This window comes from Astyanax mexicanus, chromosome 5 (genome assembly GCF_023375975.1).
Source record: "Astyanax mexicanus isolate ESR-SI-001 chromosome 5, AstMex3_surface, whole genome shotgun sequence".
Classification (NCBI taxonomy): domain Eukaryota; kingdom Metazoa; phylum Chordata; class Actinopteri; order Characiformes; family Acestrorhamphidae; genus Astyanax; species Astyanax mexicanus.
In genome coordinates this window covers 16,503,872-16,525,299 of record NC_064412.1, presented here as the reverse complement: position 1 = coordinate 16,525,299, position 21,428 = coordinate 16,503,872, and the positions used below count along the sequence as shown (strand labels likewise).

Genomic DNA, 21,428 nt, shown 5'->3' with positions numbered 1-21,428 from the left:
GATGCAGAAGAATAACTGCCAGATTCATATTATGTAAAATAAAATAAAAAATAAACACATTAAAATGTAAACATGTCATAAGCACAGGAAGGAAAGAGTTAGTTAATGTGAAGTCATGGAAATAAAACCACACAAATGCCTTGAGTGGAGCTAAGAGAAAATACCTATGGACCCTTTAACGTTTATGTGGTGGAGGGAGGGGGGGAGTGGAGTGGATAACGTGATGTCAATCAATGAGCCACACCCGAGGAGAACACACACAAGTCTTCAACAAACAGCCCGGGGCAGGTATGAACATGTCGCTGAGCGCAGAGTGGAGATAAGTGCTTTCTGTACCTTCGCGTTTATCTCCACGCAGAAAGTTCATGGTAAGTCCCACAGCTGCACTACTGCACTCACAGCTGATTGGTCTGCACGTGTTCGCGGTGATGAGGCTGAGAGTCGGAGCTCTCGCTGAAGCAGCCAATAAACCTGTGTTTGTTCAGGCCAGGACTGCATGCGAAACCAGTGTGACTGCTTACAACCAATGGATTTTTAAGATAACTGCATTGTTTGTTTCGTTTTGAAACAAGGACACGAGTAAAGGCACACCACTGCCCGGTGACTATGTAGTGAATCCTGCTGTTTGTTTCAGACCAACAACAAGAACCCTGTAGTGTGGGAATCTGCCCGGCCCAAGATGGATGGATATCACGCTAAAACAAACACGGAGCTTTGCCAAGCGCCAGAATATGGGTAGATGTGTTTTTTTTTGTATATATAATATTATGATCAGTTTCTCCTATTAATACATCTCCTCTATTAGTAGTGAAAGTGTCGAGTACTTTTATAAATGTCTGTAATGTGTTTGTCCTTCCTGCTGCCTTCAAATTTACTAACATATTTTATCCTTGGGGTCAATCTGACCTCAGCTATTTTAACCTCCTTAAAATGATTATAAAGTAATTAAAATTGTTATCTACGTTTATGCCACATGCTAGATTATTTCGATTATTTTCATTGCTTAAAATTTCTTTGATATTATTATTATTATTATAATTATTATTATTATTATATGATTATTTTATGATTTGGACATGCCTCACAAAATATGTGGTGAGCCCTAGAATCATTTTCATAATGATTGTCCTGTTGTTAAAGTGGTGAGACAGACCATAATAACCTTTCACTTTTGGAAGGTAGTGTGTTGGCTAGTGGTTGACAGAAAAAAGGAGGGTCAAACTCAGTGGTTTTTCCACTACTACAGTTATGGTAATGTTAGGTTAAGTCCCCAAAGTTTTTTAAAGATTATAAAATTGAATGTCTTAGTGACCTTTGCATCATCCAAAACAAATGTGTGTTAAATGCAGATATTTTTTAAAAGGTTTTATACAGCTAAAACATCCTGGGGCTAAATTGACCCCAAAGAACACTGATACATACATTGAACAGGACATTAAAAACATATCATGTAAATTTTAAATGTACCTATTTGTCCCCATTAAATTAGGAAAAGTCATTAAATATGAAGCAAAATACATGCATGCATATAAAACAGGAGGGTTGAAATCTGTGTCCCTTCACTCTCCTTTGTAGTGCTATTCCTGGGATTGCTGAAGCTCTGAGATCAGTTGCTAGGTCAGACTCCTGGAGTCTTCAGGATGTTTTCCTCCACACTGCTCCTCTCTTCACCACAGTGGACCAGAAGGCCCTGCCCAGCCGACCAGACTCTCCTGTTCAGGACTGTGGACGAGTTGAAGACAAACGGTTGGCTTGTTGATGATTTTAAAGGATTTTTTGGAACATTTTGGACTGAAGAATAGTCTTAGAAATAGTCACTTCAACCTCATGTTCACAAATTAAAGCTGTAGTTGTTAAGATTTTGTTTCTTTTAAATTAAAACTAGTAGTGTTCCTGATCCTTGTATTATTAGATCATATTTTCTTTGAGTAATTTCTCCAGAGGTTCTTGTTATTTAATGTTATTTTGGAAGATTAGTGATTTACTTGTATGTTGTTATAATTCAGGTATTTGTTTTGTATTTATAGTTTTACTACTACTACTACAAATAATAATAATAATAATAATAATAATAATAATACATAATTTTAACTTGCAAATTTACTTGATTGATTGCTAATTTCACTTTCACCAGTTAATTGTTCATCAGTTTTGGATGGCTTTCTGAGGAGTCATGATATTAAGGCTTGTTAATCAGAGTATATGCTATTTAGGTCCACAGAAGATTCTCAGGAAGAAACCAAAGAGGAACCCTTTCAACTGAAGTATGAATCCAAATGTATCAAAAGTAAGTTTAGAGCCACATCACATTTTGAAAACCACAATTGTTAACAGTATTAAAAGTAGATGATGCACTGTGTTTCTCTCTCCCTCCTCTTTCTCTCTCTAGCTGTACCTCTGTATCAGGAGTATTGGATTAAATGTATGAAGGCAGATCTTCACAAAGTGCAGCATAAAAGGCTGGCAGATGTGGTGTCACTGGGACTTGCTGGTCTGCCCTCTCCCCGAGCTTCCAGCCCAACTAGTGTATCAAGCCCTCCAGGGCTAAATGTTTCACCATATGCCTTGTGGCAGGAGCAGCCTGAGGTGAAGAGGAGACGCTTGCTACATTCACTTCCAACCAGTGACATTCGGCATCAAGAGGTGAATTTAGTCTCTATTTGCCATATTAAGTGGTTATCCACTACATTGTACCAACACTTAATATCTCTGACATGTTCAGAAAAGCACGTTGTAACATGAATTATTGTGAGAGCAATGTAATTATTTTCCAGAAATTTGTGTTCAACATTGAGGCAGTTTCCTAGAAGGATTCAACACAGTCTTAATCTTAGTCTAAACAGCGTTTTGAATGAAGATTTTTTTATTTGAAAGGAAAATATAATCCATGTCCAGGTTTAATCCCAGCCTGGTAAATTGATCCTATATTTCTTTTGGAAAATGTGTTGATGTTCCTCTGGTTTCAAATTGTTTGCATAGGCGATATTTGAACTGATCGTGTCTGAAACCTCATATCAGAAGAGTTTACGAGTGGCAGTTGGGCTGTTTCAGTCCTCAACAGAACTGAAGGCCACATTGCCTCCTTTACAGACCCATGTACTGTTTTCCAACCTGAAGGAGGTCTGCAAGGTCAGTGAGGGGTAAGGACCAATTCTCCATTAAATTAAAATTCAGTCTTAACTGGTTTAGATTAATTTTCATAGCTTACCTTAGTTCTAAAATGACCTAATTTGAATATTGTATTTTATTTGTCAGATTCCTTCTCGATCTGGAGACCAGGCTGGGTCAGAATGTGGTGATGTCTAAAGTCGGTGATATTGTGCTGAATCATAGATCAGCTTTTCGTCGAGTCTATGTGCCTTATGTTACCAACATGATGTACCAGGAGGCCCTCATTGCAAAACTTTTGTAAGTCCTGTATATTGTCTTATTTTATGGATTTGAATGTACCTCTCCTCGTGTAAATTTCTCCTATACCTGCTCTATTCTGGGTTATGTGGGCATTTTTATTTTAGGTTGGAAAACAAGAGGTTTGCTTTGACTGTGAAGAAGCTGGAGAAGGATCCAGTATGCCAGAGACAGACACTCAAGTCCTTCCTGGTCCTTCCTTTCCAAAGGATTACGAGATTAAAGCTTATTCTTGAGGTGAGCTTTTTCAAAATTTAGAAGTTAAAAAACGTTGAGTACCTTTGTGTTTGTTTACATTCTTTATCAATGATTCAGAACATCCTCAAAAGAACTGATGAGCGATCAGCTGATGTTTCCTACCTGAAGCAAGCAATCGAAGCTGTGCGAGAGGTAAGCTTAGGATCTTTGATCTAGGATGTCTTGTGCTGTATGGTTTTCTTGATGATTTTTTTTCTTACTTTATATACTAACAATACAGCTTTTTCAAAAAGTATCCAGATTTTAAAAAGTATGTTTAGACTTCCAGCCCAAATCCATATCTAGATTGTATCCAGATTGATTTTTGATAGTCTGGAGCAAATCAGGCCAAAACTACATTTAATGCAGCTTGAAATGCAGTTACAGTTGGATTTTTACAGAACTAGATGCTCAAATCAGATTTCAGTCAACACCATACCTGTCAAGTTTTGGACTTGAAAATAAGGGATTTTTTCCGCCGCCCCAACAGCCCAACCGAGGACTTGTGCTTTATATATATATATATATATATATATATATATATATATATATATATATATATATATATATATATATATATATATATATATATATATGAAATTGAAGGGTGCACAAATTTACAAGAAGGACATGGATCAGATATATTCCATAAGTAAATAATAGTTCTAAGGGGCCTACACAATTACTAATCTTTCATTAATACTTCTTTCTATTGTTCAGTCCACTCCTGATCAGTTCAGTTAATTTCAGCCCTCTTCACATTTTCTCTCTCTCCAGCTCAACCATCTCTTCTACCCCTTCTAAATAATACATTACACCACAATACTTGAGATTTAAACAAATTCTAACAAACCCTAAAACTAGCCCTGAACAAATAGAGTTTGGAAATTATAGTTATTGGCTGATCAGGCACATAAGGGCAGGGCATTATATATATATATATATATATATATATATATGTAGATTTTTCTCAAACCCTGAATATCTATCTAGCTAATTCTAAAGTTAAGCTAACTGAGTCACAAGCTGGATTTTATTAAACACACAATGGGTTTAATTTATGTTTTGATTCAGAGAAGAGTCTTTTTAACCAGCTATCAGAAACAATCTCATCACAGTTTACATGGTTAGTTACCTTTCTTTTAGAAAAATCTCCGTATATCCAGATTAGTTTTAACGACAGCTGCTCCGACTAGCTGCCTGAACTCACAGCGAGGGGAGGGGCGGGGCTTCCCCCACACTAAACAGCTCTCCGCAAAACCAGCAAGCTGATTGGCTGTTTCTCCTGAAAGGCGGGACTTTCTCCTTGAACCGGAACCACGATTGGTTAAGAGACACACAGCGGTCAGTGCATTGTCGCCTGTGGCCTATATATTTTTTTATTTAGTATAATACGGGAAATTTACGGGAAAATACTAATACGGGAGGACGGCGGGAAAGAGGAGTAAAATACGGTAGTTTCCCGGCCAAAACGGGAGACTTGACAGGTATGGTCAACACAGTCAACACGACAGACAGAGACCCCATCAAATCAAGAAGAGCTCTAAAGATTAGTAACTGTTGCACACCACAGTATCACATGCAGATACATTTGTGATGTCCAGACACGCATCTGATCTGGTCACTTGCAAATAGGCCTGTCCTAAGAACTATTTTGGTCTGGATGATCTACTGTTCCAGAAGTATTCGCAATAAGAGAGATTATCTTGTTGAAATTTTCTCAACAGGTCTGATTTGCCTGCAGTCTGAACCTAGTCTAATTTCTGCAAAGCTTACTCTTTCTTTGTGCTTTTAAGAAGCTGCTCTCACTTCAAAGTCTTTAAAGACTAAAAAGTTTACCTCACACTAATACAAGGGTCTGTTTGTTTCTAACTAATTGATTACTTTTCCTTTGTGTAATGTAGATAGTGGTGGAGTGTGACAACAGCGTTCAGCGAATGAAACGGACAGAGGAGCTGGTTTCTTTGGGGAAGCTAGTGGACTTTGGAAATGTCAAGGTCTGAGTTAGTCCATTTTGTTATTGCTGAGAATTATCTGTTGTACTGGTTGTAAGAGCTTATTCCCTTCTCTTTTTATTGTTTATCATTAGTCAGTACCATTAATCATAAGTGGGCGTTATCTGATTCGAGCGGGAGGCCTAAAGAAATTGACAGTCAAGAGTCATCTTACATCAGGCCCCACAGTGTCGAGCACTGATATCTATCTGCATCTCTTCAATGACCTCTTGCTCTTATCTCTCAAGACGTGAGTGTATTTTTGTTTATTTTGGTGGGAGATTTTGCATTAGGATAATTCTTAAATTGAATCCAAACCAAATCATTTTTTTTCTCATAATACGCACAGTACAGCTGTAGCGATATAAACTATAAACATACAAGATTGCACTACAAAAACATCTGCTTTTGGAAAAGCAATATATCTTAAGATTTGAAACTTTCTATAACATAATACTGTTATGTTAAACTTATTGGCTATATAGAGCCTATTTTTTTATCTTTTTGTGCATTTATGTAAATATTGTAGTCAGTGATATTTCTTTATGAAAATGCTTATTTTTAAATGTTGTTAAATCTCATCCCAAACATGTTTTGCAAGTATATCAGTAAAAGCATTTTTTTTATTCCCTATGAAAAAAAATGTTCATAGAATTTACTCCTTTTAAACTTTTTTTACATAGAGTCCAGTGTAAAATTTGCATTTACAATTTAGTGTCTGGGCTGTTGCACCTGTCTGTTACATGCATATCACTTGTGTAAATATTATCTGCAGATTACATGGACAGAGATTTAACGTGCAGGACTATGCAACATTCCCTGCTCATGTTCGTGTAGAGGAGCTAAAGACTCAAATGCTGGGGCTGCCTTCAGAAGCTTTTCTCCTTCGCCTCACCCAGAACCATTCAAAAACTGCAACTGCTATTATACTTGCTGCTCAGACACGGTATCTATTTTTCAATTCTGATCTCTGCTTGATTTTCCTGTAGAACTCCTAAAAACAAAGGTGTTTCAAATGGTTTTGTACAATATTCACTAATGAATGGGGTTTGTAATGAAGATATGTAAACTGAAGCACCATGAATTTAAGAGTGTATCTTAGCTGCACATTTAAGATGCTGTATGCTGTACTGGAAAACAACTGTTGGTCTTTGAAATCAACAGCAAACCTCACAGGCGTCCTTGTAGTGACTCCGGCCAACAGATTTAGTCCAGTTTGGAGCTAGCATACTTGCTACGATTGCTGCTGCTAAGCAAACTAGTTATACCCAATCTTATTTCTGTGAAACAACAAAAAAAATGCTGAACTTCTTATGCCTTTCTTGCCATGAAAAGAATTTGGCCTTACAAATGTTTACACTTGTTTTGTTCGGATTTGCAAAAATCAAATTTCACATGCTTCTTGCTGTCTGAACCCAATATAGATATGCCACAAATTAGATTTCCGTCCCATTTACAGAGGTAGGTCTGGCCTTGTATTTGTCCAGGGTGCCAGCAGACCAGATAGCTACTAAACTGTGAGAATACATTGTGTGAATAAAACAGAGTTTTAAATCAAGGCCTCCCTGTTGAATTGGATGTGAAAGTTTGATTCTTTTTAAACCCACTGTTTGCAGGTTGGAAAGAGAAACCTGGATCCAGCTTTTATCTTCACAGAAGAGCACATCAGGTAATTCAATCACAGATTTCATGATGGTAGTACACATTTTATTGGGTTTTGCATACATCATTTTTGTACATCCGTTCTTTCAGGTGTATGACCAAGCCTGCTTGAATGATGGCCTTATCCCACATTGTGAAAAACAGCATGTTCATAAACAATTGTTTTAATATAAACCTGTACTGTTATTTATATTCTAAATAAAGTTTGACATTTCTAATAATCAGTTGTTTCACTGTGCAATAATACAGTCCTCTGGTTATGCAATCCTCATTCAGTGTGATTTATTATCAGTCCTGTTTGTTACGAAGATTCATTCTTGAATAGAAGAAATGTCAATCACCTCCTAGAAACAAAAAAATGAGGTTAATTTATAGCATGTAAGTATAAGAAATTAACATGAACTGTTAAATGTAATGATAAACACTGCTATCACTCATGGAACAGGATATAGCAGCAGCTCATCTGTAATTATAACAATTTAATCAGGTGACTGGCCTTGAGGCTGATTGAAATGCGTGTCTCTACTGATGCTCCCACTCTATACCTACTATCAGCAATATTAAGCTCTACCTCAGTAACTGTTGAGTTCATGTATGTATTAAGCTATCACTGCGTATACCCATGTTGTAGCATATTGCATATCCCCCAAAACACGCATTCAGGTTGTACTGTGTAGGTACTAAGGCTGTAACTAATTATTGTTTTGGTAGTCCAATAATCTGTTTTATTTTTTTAGATTAGTCAGCAATTTATTTCTGCTATACTATCCTGGCTCCTTCTTTATTCATCACTTTAAAAAAATACAAATGTGTCTGTTTTCTTTAATGCCCTTTAACTGACTTGGGGACTTAATTGGGCACTAAAATTCGGAATTGATACATTTTTATAATTATGTTGACTACTTTTTACAGCCCTGGTTGGTACTGAACTGTCCTGTCTGTTAAAATGTCTAATGTCGGTTGTATGTATTGTAGTTCTAGTTCTGTTTGCACAATTTGTTGTAGGTTTGCTCTTCATGTTGTCTACAGGTGCTGGTCAACGAATTAGAATAATTTGAAATAGTGCAATCATGAAATTCTTTGAATGCATTTTTTGTGCAGAAAGCAAATCAGGTGTTCACCGCACCTGTCCTACTCGTTAGACTAATCACAGAACTCGTTACCTGGAAAAAAATTGGCTCAGCTGAGCTTTCCAAAAGGCCCATTTAGGCCATTTAACTGTGACACTGTTGTTTTATTGAATTAGAATAATGGAGAAACCGTTTCATTGAATTAGAATAATTTTTATTATAATTACAATCATCACTTTCTCAGTATTTTGTGGCTGCCCCCTTGGCTTGTATGACTGCCTGAAGTCTCCTCGGCATCGATTTGACCAGCTTGTCGCAAATTTCCGCACTCACAGCTTCCCAGGCAGTGGCGATGTTCTGCTTCAGTTGGTCCAGCGTAGTAGGCTTTCTGTCACGAATTTTCCGCTTGACGATGGCCCAAAGGTTTTCAATGACATTGAGGTAAGGCGAGTTGGCCGGCCATGCCAAAACTTCAAGCTGTTTTTTAGTGAACCAATCTTTGGTCGACTTTGCCGCATGAGCCGGTGCAAGATCCTGTTGAAATATGAAGTCTTCTTCGCCGAACTGTTCCTCAACAGTCGGAATCAGGAACGTTTCCAGAACATCTTGATATACGGCAGCATTGACAGTCTTCTTGAGGAAGCAGAGTTTCCCTACACCTCGAGCGGACATGCATCCCCAGACCATAACGCTCTGGGGAAACTTGACGGATCTTTTCACGCACTTGTGGTTGTAGGTTTCGCCACCACGACGCCAGACACGAGGACCTTGGTCACCGAAGGAGATGCAGAAGCGTGATTAGTCACTGAAGACCACTTTCTGCCAGGCTTCAGCAGTCCACTCGCCGTGTTCTTTGGCCCACTTCAGCCGTTTCTCCATTTGTTTCTTGTTCAGCATCGGTTTTACTGCTGGAACGCGAGATTTGAAGCAGAGTTCGCGCAGACGACGGTAAGTGGTTGATCTGGAGACGTCAGCGCCGGTCTGCTTGTTCCACAAGTCGGTGAGCTCGGAAGTGGACTTGAACCGGTTGCTGACTGCGATCTTTCTCAGCTGCTTGTTGTCGCGAGCAGAAGTTTTTCGGACGCCGGAACAGTTGGTGCGCTTGCTGCAGTTTTTCTTGAGAGCTTTGCAGACGGAAGACTGGCTGATGCCGAGCTGCTCAGCAATTTTAGTTTGGGTCAAGCCTTGTTGGCAAAGGGCTTGAATTTGAGCCACTATTCCGGTTGAGAGGTCGCGCTGCTTACCCATGATTGATTTTACAACTTAGAAATTCTACTCAACCCTGACTTTATACTGCACAGTGAACACTCTTCACAGAAAACAAAAATTCGAGCATTTATTCTAATTCAATGAAACGGTTTCTCCATTATTCTAATTCAATAAAACAACAGTGTCACAGTTAAATGGCCTAAATGGGCCTTTTGGAAAGCTCAGCTGAGCAAATTTTTTTCCAGGTAACGAGTTCTGTGATTAGTCTAACGAGTAGGACAGGTGCGGTGAACACCTGATTTGCTTTCTGCACAAAAAATGCATTCAAAGAATTTCATGATTGCACTATTTCAAATTATTCTAATTCGTTGACCAGCACCTGTATATCATACTGTTTGTACCATGATGCACCACAGTCCTGGAGGAATGTGTTTTCACTTCACTGTGTACTTGTACTCAGATGGAATGACAAAAGCCACTTGACTTGTATTGTTTTTTATCGTAAATAAACACATGCAATGTTACCTGTAAACCTGATGGCCTCCTGGTGTTCATTAGGTTAGAATTATGTGCCTGGTTGAGGAGACATCAGGTCAAAGTCTGACAGGTTCCTTGCTACCCAAACTCCAGCTGCAAACAAGCCTAGATTAACTAGGAGATTCCTATAGAAAAAAGAGAAAGGTAAGATAAATACTGTCAAAGGTTATTAGAGGTTATATTAGAGCCTTAACTATGCGCAGGACTGGACACTGGTGATTAAGCTATTGAGTTATTTTTAGGTGATGATTAAAACCCGATTAAAAAACACTGGTCACCAACTCTTCTTGTGGAATCTAACATTTTTTGATTAACCTTTTGTTAATCAAACTTTCTGCAAGTAAAAACTAAATGCACTGAGGAGTGAAAATGCTGGAAGGTAGAACTATTTTAGGGGTACCAAAACATACATAAAAATATTTGATGACACATGATAGACTCCACATTTAAATAGAGGTCGTGACCTAGGGATGCCACAACAGTTTGCCATTGAATAGATTAGCAATATGTTTGTGTTCAAGTATACATTAGTTAGACAGCTTAGCTAGGTTACAGATAATTTTATTATCATTAGCGGTTATCAGATTTTTTTTTATACTTAAAGCTAGTTTAGATAACATACAATGGTTACTTTAACTAAAACTAATGGTAATTCCTTACAGCAGTTATCGGTACCGTTATCTACCCAGCTAGCAAAAGGACGTTGAATCAACATTTATTTTTCCATCCCTATTGAATTAAAACTTTGATCTCCGTCAGCATTGATTTGTTTGTGTACACAGTTTACACTTATTTTACATTGTTTTATATGTATTGTTTTTGTATTGTGTTAAACATTAGTTAAATATGAATATCTTGTATTATTTTTATATATATTGTAAGAATTGACAAGTAATAATTACTAATATTATTAATAGTATTATTTGTGGGGAGCACCTTTCACATAAAAGCATTAATGTGTGTATATTCAGAGCCCCTACTAGAAGTGTGCCATATCGTACTGTAGGCAATAATATCAACAGTTTGGATTTTTTTTTTTCATATTATACCCTAAAATATCATGCCATATCCCCCACCCCTGATTATCACACCAAGGTACTACTTTGTTTGCAGTTTTCAGTGAAATAAAAAAAAATGTGTATATATGTATATATCTGCTAGAGACAGATTTTATCTGTCCAGAATCATTCATTTTACTTTAATCCTGGATATGTGGAGATATTTGGAATGCATTATTACTATTATGACATTCTGGATCATTGACTTATGTTACAAATCTGATAAAATTCTTGATTTTTATTATAAGTCAGTTAGAGGTGTGCCACATCATATCACATGCAAGAATAAAGTGTAATTTTCAATTCAGCCAAGAGTATACCATAAATACTATATTGCCCACCATCCTCTAAAATTCTAAACCTTTAGTTAAGTAAATGTTTGCAACACTAACCCATGCCTATCAGGCAATGCTAAATAAAGGTTGTTTTATGGTTGTTGTTTTTTTCATCATTAACCTTGAAAGATGTGGGTTAATGCAACCAAAAATATCAACACTAATGATGCGTATTAGTCAATGTTAAATAAAGGTTGTTTATGGTTGTTCTTCCATCATCAACCTTAAAGAGAACACAATGCAACCAAAAAAATGAACGTTTATTCAACGTTCTTTACCATTACGATTATCATTTAGTTGTAGCTACTCTTCTAATCATGAAAAGCAATTAGCTTTTCTAAATGCTTAATCTAACATATAGTTAAATAAATAAAATAAGCAAAGACCTAGATCTTCAGTATCTATTTAGCTAACGTTAGCTAATCCATTAGCTAGCAAACCTGACCTGGCTATCCTTAGCTATGGGTTTCTAACAGCTATATTAGCTTAGCTTAGCTTACCGTCTGAAATCGTTTCTGTCTGTCGCGAACCGACAAGCGGAGCTAAACCAGCCACCGATTCCTGGAGATGCCGCTTCAGGCTTCTTTCCTGCCCCACTCATTTTCTATTACTACTGATAAATATATTGAATAGAAAATAAGATAAGGTTATCTTAAGGTGGACGCTAGCTGCTGCTGCACTGCTAGACCTTGTGTAATGGGAAGAAACACGTGAGATTATCGTTTCGCGTTCCCGCTACGGAAAGCCGGATTGCTCAATGTGAGATTTAGATGCAGCATTTAAACCAACGCTACGCACGCCGCTCTGTTTGTCCCTGAGCGCGACCCTGACTTCACAAGCGTCTCTGTACCTTCCTCCCAGTCAAATATGGCAGCCACCAGGTACCGTCGATTCCTGAAGTTATGTGAAGAATGGCCAAGAGACGAAACAAAAAAAGGCCGGGATCTGGGGACTTTCTTACGGCAGAGAGTGGCCAGCGCGTTCAGGGAGGGCGAAAACACGCAGGTAACGATTATATACAGCTATATAACGATTAGGGGGACACACACAAATCAGTGTTGCAGACACGGTCACCTCTGGAGGAATCTGGATAAACACCGAACACAGCTGTGTCTTCCTGTACTAACACTGTCCCCTCGCTTACTGACTACACATGCAGTGTGTATTACTCACATGTGTGATGGATTCTCTTTAACTAGCGTTAGATAGTGATGCCACTGCTGTTTTTTTTTTTATTGATTTCCAAAAACATCATAATACAAACTAAGGCTGCAACGATTAGTCGATATAATCGACAACTAGTACAATGACAATTGTCAACTAATTGTTAATCGTTAACTTTATATTACATACTTTAATATTTTAATATACTGAACTGCTAAGGATTGTTTATAGGGCCACTGTAATTAGATGTGCATTTTTCTCAGCGCAAAGTTTCACTTGTTACGCACATTATATAATATACAATATTTTTTTGTGTATTTGTTTTTATTTTATTGCCCTTAACACACAGTGACGGGCAATCAACATTATGTAACTAAATCAGACTTTACTTACCTACACTTACACTTCACTTACCTACATCAGAATTGATACATTTTTGCATGTTTATTTTATGTTGATTAAACGTTATGCGTATATATGTATTGTTTGTACATTTAATAAATTTAGTGTTTGTGTTCTGATCTTATAGCCTGTACTGTGATCTTGCAGTGCAGAAATCCTGCAGAAATATCCTGAGTGTAGAAGAGGCCCAACCATTCAAAACCTTTAAATGATTACATGACAGAATCCCAACACTAACTGATGCCAACCTAATAACGGTTGTATTAAAGTTGTTTTTCCATCATTAACATTAAAAGATTTAATGCAACCAAAAATTAATGCTTATTTAATATTCACTGCTAATTAGGACTCATTCTTTCCATTTATACCTACCAAATTTACTCTGCAGTGAAAATAAAGGAATTTTTCTGAGCACTCTACAGCATGATAACATCATTGGCACTTTAGGGTTGAGAACTACTGATGAAGATGGTATTTTTGAGAATTGTACAGTAATTTAAAGGAAAATTACACTGAAATGGATTACAATAATTTAAAATTCATTTATTTTATTTACTTATCTTTTTCCTAAATAGATCTCTGACCCAGAAAAATGTGATCAGATGTATGAAAGTTTGGCTCGCATCAACAGCAATGTTTACAAAGAGAAGGTAGGTCTAAACCCAGAGAGTTTACTCAATATATATGCTTGTCATGATAGTATTATTTTCAGAGAGCTTGTAATATAATGCATTTGTGTGTCACATTTTATTATGTTTATTGAAAGAAGCTTCTTTAATACTTTTCCAGTTTCCTCGAGCAAAAGACACAAGTTTTACTGGTGTGACAGTAGAGGAGTGCCGGATGTTATTATCATCAGGTAAGATTTTTCTTTTTTGGTAAATGTTATCCTTTTTTTCCCATCATCATCATTTTATTCTGAAAGAGCTTACCTTTTACAGTTAAATATGTATAAGTGAAAAACATACCTGTAAGGTCAGTCATTTATAAGGAACAGGAATAAAGAAAGTCCATTTTATTGTACTGGGTTGCCAGAGTTAATCAGCATTTCTTCGTATGTTATGATTATTGTTTAAGGACCATCAGCAGATATGTTTTTGTTTTTTTTTATTTGGATTTGTCTACAGGTTGACATTTTGACCTTATAATAAACAGTGTATTTTTTTACCAAAATCTGAATAGAAGTTGGGGAGTGCTTTCTGACAGAACTTGTAATGGCAGTGTTATTCAGGTCATGGAATCACATTGCTCACTATTTACCTGTATGCTATGTTCTATAATCATAGTAGGATTTTTAAGTATGATTTGCATCAACCGTACAGACCATACTAGAACCCAAGTGTATTACTGTTTTGGATTTTAAAGTGTCCAAAAAGTTAATAGGAAGCACATTTAAGATTTATGTAAAAGTAAGTCATACACAACCTCTGCGTATTAAAATGCACAATTTTTGTTTTTGTTTTGTTTAACAGATCTGGACAGGTTGTATTGTCTAGAAATGTGCTGGAACATATAACAAACTTTTTATGATAAATTTTATTTATGAAGATAAATAGAAAGTGTGCTCTAAAATATGCAGTTTGTTTTTTCTTGAGAATTTAACTTTTTACAGAAAATTAACATGTCATTTTAATAGAGGTGCACACACTTTTGCATACAACTCTGCATTTATCTAAAATACATTTCATGTATAAACCTGTACATGCTCATGTAGTATTACCATTTGACCACAAGATGTCCTTCATGTTAAGTACTTATGTATTTGTTGTAATGATTAAGGCTGTTTGTTTTTGCAATGAGACTGCAACCGGACATCCTTTGGTCCCATTATTTTGTTGTATGATGCAGGAAGTATGCAACAGACGGATGAAGAAAAGAAGGGATTGTGGAAGACTCTGATGAACCGATTTTCCTCTAAGCCAGAAGACGCTTCTCCTGAGAAACCTGAAAAGCAGTAATTTACATTGTAAACTCAATCCTGTCACATTTACTATTATAAATGGTTATTTTTGCTTATTGTTACTGTCAGTCTCTGCATGTTTCTTATGCAATGTAGTTGTATAAAAACTGTATTTAATGTGTACATGGCTTGTAAACATTAAAGCCAAATTGTATTAAAATATGCTGAATGTTTTACAGAAACCACACTAAATTATTTCCACAGTCAACATGTCACATGTATTTTTTTATTATTTTATTTTGGAAGAATTACATAGTGCAATTTAAACAACAATATAAAATTAGCATGGAAGCAGGCAAAATGTTAGTATAAAACATCTAATCTAATTTTCACACTTTTTCAATATTGGTTGCCAAGTGTATAATAAGATATCACTTGAATATGCACTTAATGTGATTAAAGGCAGATTCTTGTTATTGACTGTTGAAAATTATATCTTGCTGTTTGTGTGCATTAATTTTGTTTCCTTTTTGTCCACTCTAGTCCTTTTTAGTTTCTGGGTTGTCCCTCCAGATACAGTAGTTAAGGGATGTGGCCAAGCAGAGCCAGGCCATATATGGGACCATCAGGAGTGTAGCAGTACGGTTCACTGGGTACCAAGACACCATGGTAGCTGCCACTGTACCCGAGAGCATCACAAGCTCAATAAGTGCCTGCAGGGAGAAGAGTACGGAAATGTGAGGCACAATAACAGGGCATATTTTTCACTCAACAGTTAGGTAAATACAAACTTAGTACAGTAGAAGTGCAGTAAATATTGAAGAACCACTTTATTGGAACTGTAATAAAGAAAACTGAACTGAATAGGCTTCTACTCTCACCAGTTTTATTTTGTGTGCTCCAAAAAAGATTGGGGTCCAAGCCCAGTTCAGTGCCAGCTGCAGGCCATAAAGCCCTAGTGGAACCAGTGAATTCTCATTGAAGCCTCCCAGCTCTTTCCACACCAGGTATGAACCATACCTAAAACAGAAAAAAATTAAGACAAGACATTCATAATTAGGTTTTGACAAAAGGCTGATAGTAAATAAAGTTGTCTACACATCATTGGTTACTATGCTGTAAAACGTGGATATGAGCATGTGTCCTAATTTTAATTAATCCTTAAACTAATAATACAGGGTCACCATCACATACTAACCCCATGCCAGTGTAGAGCGTGGTCCACACCACTGGAAAAGCAGCATTGGGTGGCCTCCATGATGGCTTGTTAAGTGTAGTGTACCAGGTCTTCACCTCTTTTCTTGTGATGAACCCTCCATAGAGCCCACCAACATGTGGTAAAGCAGTCAGACCCAACAATGGAATCCACATATCTATAATACAGAAGAGAAATCATCAAAAGTCTGTTTATTGGTGGAGTTAATTATTCACAGATCAGGATTTCTTAGTAAGCTGGATCCTTTAAGCCCAACATGTGGACAGCCCATTAGGAATGCTCATTAACTCTATTTCTACTAAACGGTACTGGCAAATTCTTTTTTGAGAACCCATGAACAGAACATTCACTGTCTGCTTGAATCAGGTTTGTGATAACAGGAAAACAGGGAATGCAGTGCATTGTTTTCAGCTCTGTAAAATCCCTATGGCATGAGGCTGCTTTACCACAAGGGAATGCTGTTGAACATGGTTGTAAATACAGTTTGGTCCAGTTGGGGGTGTGCATGTCAAATAAACTCACACAGTTATTTTGTTTGCAAATCTAAGCAAAAAAGAAAAAAGTGACATTTCCTTAAAGGTAGTTTATATGAATATGTGCATAAACCATTTAAGCATTTACAGCACCAGTTTGGACACAGCCCTTTTTATTTCATGTTTTTTTTCTTTATATCTAATTTTTTCATAATTTTATATGTTGTAGATCAATATTAAATCATCAAAACTATGAAGTAATGCATATGCAATTATGAAGTAAACAAAAAGTGTTAAACAAGGAAAAATATGTTTTGTACTTTAGATTCTTCAAAGTAGCAGCTTTTGTTATGTTGCCAACTTTGCCCACTCTTGGCATTGTTCTCTCAGTTGGCCTAATGAGGCTGAACCTGGAAAGGTTCTCCAAATCCTTTTCCTTCACTCTGTGCTCTGACTCATCCCAAACAACCAGGGTTGGATTTTATGTCAGGTGTTTGTGAAGGCCAAACACTTTTACTATTTAATTGCATATGTATTCATTAATAGATTTTTTTTTGTTATTTCATGTTTTCTTCGTTAAAAAGTAATTGCAATTTACAGGTAAATAGCACATTAATCAATCTCATCAAACAAACAAAAACATTTGTTGGTAGCACACCAAGTTATAAGTCATTGTTACTAATCTACAATGTAGTATGTAATACAAATAAAGAACAAATATTAATTAATGAGCGTGTTTAAACTTTTATCATGGCCTGTCATGGTTCTATAGAAACTTCAAAAAACTTCTCTTGAAGAACCAGCTTTTTCTGTGTCTCAGTGAGAGTAAGGTCGATTAACAGGTTTACATTTGGCTGTGCATACCAGCAGCCTTCTGCCAAAACTCTGGTCCAGCCCAAGTGCTTATCTTTATCAGTAGGAGAGAAAAACAGCCAACGGTTAGTGATCTGCCACAAGTCAACAAAGCACTCTGGACAGTAAAACTGTATTAAACTGTTTAATGGAAAATGGCGAAGTCACATAAAAATGCTAAACAGACACACTGAATCACTAAGGTACTTAGATAAATAGTAAAGTCAGTGACCTTTTGGCAAGGACAGGTTGTATAAGGTTGGGCTTTTCTGTGGGTTACTGCATTAGTCTTCGCTTTAGAACTTAAAACACCAGGAGAATGATCGAAAACGTTACAATAAAAAGACTATAATTCATTTGACTTAATTGTGAAATAAAGTCGTGGCAATATTGGGAAAACTGAAACTATACCTATTTTTTTAAAAACTAGTTAGCTAGTCAGCTCACAGACGCAGAAAAGGCAGGGGTTTGATATGTAATCAGCTTCACAACGCTGCTGTTGTTGTGCTGCCAACAAAGAAGCTCTGGGAGTAGCTGCTCGGATATCACACTGCGTGTTAATACACGATAAGCCTTGAAGCTCCAAAGAAACACGCAATTTATGTATGGCATTATGAATATAGGATTAGGACTAGTTTAGTTAACGTTTACTAGTTATATCGTTATTATTCTAGGTTTAATCATTGCAGAGACATGTTCCACTCAAAACAAATACCACATGGGTAACTAAGCTAATAGATTATTAGTTTTTTAGTTAACCTAAGTAGCTAAAATATAGTTAAAGTTAACTAGTAGGTTAAAAGTAAGTTGAAAGCTTCCTCGTTAAGTAACATAAAGGTCCCTTGGGTTAGCAGGAAAGCTAAAAAGCTAGCTAGCATTCAGCCCACAGACACACAGCTCGGTTAGTTCAGATTTGTGTTGTTGTGCAAGATGTTTTCCACTCCAATAACGCAATAATTTGTCGTCTTACCTTCAAGTGACAGGCCCTAGTCCCCCAGCTAATGGTTCTGGTGTCCTCCAGACCGCAGTGACGCTGAGAGCTGAGTTTTTAGATAACAGTGCAGCAGTGGGCGTGTAGGCATTTACGAAATGAGGCGCCATACCCGCTGAGTTTCGTAACCACAAAACTGACCGTCGGTTCCTTGTCTGATGTAATGTGATACACATGATGTTGAGCTGAGGTGCTGAAAGTTCACAAACGAGCGCTGATTCTGCCGCAGAAGCGAATCTGCGTTTGTGTAATAGCGCGCTCTCCGCTCAGGTGTACAGCTCAGCTGATCTGTATAACATGCGGCACGCTCGAGCAGCACATCTGCACGCCAGATACACGCCTTTCACCTCAGTGAGCTTCTAAAGATCTGCGATCATTCAGATCAATGACATTGCTTTGGACAGAAAGTTCTTTCTTTCTTTCTTTTAATAATTTACAGGGTTCATACACTTTTTAACCAACAAATCTTCAACATGTCTTCAAATTTTAATGACCATACGATTTTTAAAACATAAGTTCAGACAATGGGCAATAAAACTAAGAATCAGGGCTAGAATTTATTGCTTAACTAACTCTAAGCTGTATGATCATGTATTTGTTGGCTCAAAATACATTTTCTCAGTCGAGAAATATAAATTGTTAATTATCTTGTTCCAACACTTTAATTAACTTGTAAATAGAAAAACATTCAGCTTTTATTCCTACCCCCTTACTATCCCTAATTTTATTGCACAGAGACATATGAATGAATATATATATAAGTTTTAGACACCTAAGTAAATTACACTAATTCTTACACTAATCTTAGCAATACGACTGTTTTTGTCTGAAAAAAGCACCAGATGCAAATCAACATAATTAAAAAAAAAAGTAAAAAGTAACACAAACTTCTCATTTTTAGGTAAGTAGGTTGTATCCTGAGCCAAGCTGTATTACAAAGTTTAGTTTTTGATTTACCAAAAATGTGTTGATATGATGAGAACTAGAAATAACACTACTAAACTTGGATGAGGAGAGATTAGGAGATGTATATATAAAGTCGTTTTTGCACTGGGTTAAATGTCCTTTAGTGTTGAAGAAACAAACAAAAAAGCAAGGGTAATTTTCATGGCCTGCATGTCAAAAACCCCTTTCGATAAAAAAGCATTGCTAGATCAGGCTTAACCAGTATAGGGTATTTTTGGTAACACTTTACAATAAGGGTCTTGATAACAGTACTATTGAGTATTGTTCCTTTAGTAAGTAATGTCTCAACTAATTGTTAACTATTAATTGACACTAGTTAATGCATTATTAAACATTACTACATTTCAATGCTTAATAATGTTATACACATATAAGTACAAATCAATTTAGACATTAGGTTAAAATAATGTCTGAGCTAGTGCCTATTAATTATTAGTACTGTTTATAATGTGCCCTTAACTAGACTACCAGTGTGATCATTCTGACCAAGCAGCATGACAAGTGTAACCAGTAGGACCAAGGGGTTGCAAGGTGGTGGTTATTTACATTGTTTTAATATTTCACAATAAATAGACTGATAGAAATTCTCCAAAAGTACTTGAAATAATTTTTTTTACATTGATGTTTATTGGAAATTTTTGATGTTTTTCCTTCTCTTGAAAGCTATGATCTATTAGGGTTTTTTATAATGACAATATAATTTTTCCAGTTTTGTGTGATGAACTGCACTGAATCTTACTGAATACTTGCTTGCTTTAAAGTAGTTGTGTATCCTTTAAAGATCTGTAATCTCTGTAGTCATATCCTTGACTTGCGTGAAATGTGCTTTTATCTGCTTTTTGAATCTTTACGATGACTGCCTCTGTCTAACTGTAAAGCTTTTACACTAGAAGTGTAACATTTCAGATAATGTTTTAAGATAATGTAAGGGTTGCTAACTATTGCTTATCTGTCCCTTGCATATACAAAAAATGGTACATGGTGGCAATAGCAATTCTAAAATGGTAAATTCTTCCTGCACAATCCACCATGGTTGTGGAACAGGTGGTTGAAGTTTGCACAGTTTGCTGATTTACTTACTAAACCTGCCAATCAACAGGTGAGTAGAATCAAAAAGCACAAAACTGTGCAGGAATCTGACTCCCCAGGGCTCCATGACTCTCCAGGATTGGAGTTACTAATTTCTTGTACCATAAAATCATGAGGGCTGTTGAGCAAAAAAGGGGGAAAAAAACTACAGGAATCTTGCCCTCCAGGACCTGAATTTCCCACCCCAACACTATAAGAGCAAAAGGGCTGTTGATTGAAATGGAAAATAAAACAGAACACTACTAAATGGGCATGGCAAATTTAACATAATTAATTATTGTAATTGTATGGGCAAGTCAGTCAAACTTTTATGTTTTTAAAACTCTAGTTAATACTTGGAAAAATATTCATAATATAAACTTATGAGGGATTACTATATTTTATTTAGTGCATTGTTGTTAAGAATGCAGAGCATTCTTCTATAAACATCAAACTCAATGGTCGTATATCACTTAAATTAACCAAATACCCAGGGAAAGACTGCAGTGAAACAGTCTAAAACTAAAGCATTGACACACTGGGGCTCAGACAGGAGTACAATGTAGAGTCTCCACTGAAAGGAAACTAGCCCAGGACAAAGTGTTTCTTTAGAAGCTCTTTATCTGTAGCAAAGGCAATGGTGCTTTAGAGACTCATGACAACTCAAAGAATTATCTGAATGCTTAAATGGTTCTTCATACATAAGAAATGCATATTGTAACCTTTTAATTAATATGCTTTATCATCTTGTTAAACGCTTAAAACATTTAAAACTAATGGCTTAACTTTCCTTTGATGGTTTAACTGTTTTACCTATATATAATGTGAGTTCATGACATCTCAGAGTGGACAAGCTGCATGAACATGTGATGTTCAGGTAATGTTT

General features: G+C 36.4%; 4 protein-coding genes across 5 annotated transcripts; 2 read left to right on the top strand and 2 right to left on the bottom strand.

Annotated features, from left to right (window-relative positions):
- Window positions 1–241: 241 nt before the first annotated feature.
- On the top strand, window positions 242–7,522 carry si:ch73-15b2.5 (rho guanine nucleotide exchange factor 19). Its single transcript, XM_007254287.4, has 14 exons — window positions 242–368; window positions 635–735; window positions 1,576–1,746; window positions 2,214–2,287; window positions 2,390–2,643; window positions 2,980–3,140; window positions 3,256–3,408; window positions 3,516–3,645; window positions 3,724–3,798; window positions 5,550–5,642; window positions 5,735–5,889; window positions 6,415–6,585; window positions 7,256–7,308; window positions 7,392–7,522. Exons 1-14 carry the CDS (start codon window positions 366–368, stop codon window positions 7,397–7,399), a joined length of 1,602 nt encoding a protein of 533 aa, XP_007254349.3. The 5' UTR covers window positions 242–365; the 3' UTR covers window positions 7,400–7,522.
- tomm6 (translocase of outer mitochondrial membrane 6 homolog (yeast)) lies at window positions 7,325–12,111 on the bottom strand. Its single transcript, XM_007254286.4, has 3 exons — window positions 12,011–12,111; window positions 10,106–10,242; window positions 7,325–7,645 (listed from the first exon to the last, which is right to left on the bottom strand). The coding sequence occupies exons 1-2, from the start codon at window positions 12,109–12,111 to the stop codon at window positions 10,146–10,148; spliced, it is 198 nt and encodes a 65-aa protein (XP_007254348.2). The 3' UTR covers window positions 7,325–7,645; window positions 10,106–10,145.
- Window positions 12,112–12,328: 217 nt separating this feature from the next.
- Window positions 12,329–15,469, top strand: LOC103031109 (ubiquinol-cytochrome-c reductase complex assembly factor 2). The gene is made up of 4 exons (XM_007254284.4): window positions 12,329–12,515; window positions 13,652–13,726; window positions 13,866–13,935; window positions 14,925–15,469. The coding sequence occupies exons 1-4, from the start codon at window positions 12,378–12,380 to the stop codon at window positions 15,032–15,034; spliced, it is 393 nt and encodes a 130-aa protein (XP_007254346.2). The 5' UTR covers window positions 12,329–12,377; the 3' UTR covers window positions 15,035–15,469.
- tspo (translocator protein) lies at window positions 15,249–18,649 on the bottom strand. Of its 2 annotated transcripts, none has more exons than XM_007254288.4 (4): window positions 18,488–18,649; window positions 16,175–16,349; window positions 15,858–15,996; window positions 15,249–15,689 (listed from the first exon to the last, which is right to left on the bottom strand). In XM_007254288.4, exons 2-4 carry the CDS (start codon window positions 16,345–16,347, stop codon window positions 15,516–15,518), a joined length of 486 nt encoding a protein of 161 aa, XP_007254350.1. In that variant the 5' UTR covers window positions 16,348–16,349; window positions 18,488–18,649; the 3' UTR covers window positions 15,249–15,515. The 2 variants fall into 2 exon arrangements, with proteins under 2 accessions (XP_007254350.1, XP_022531471.1); XM_022675750.2 differs by lacking the exon at window positions 18,488–18,649 and adding an exon at window positions 17,530–17,567.
- Between the last annotated feature and the right edge of the window lie 2,779 nt (window positions 18,650–21,428).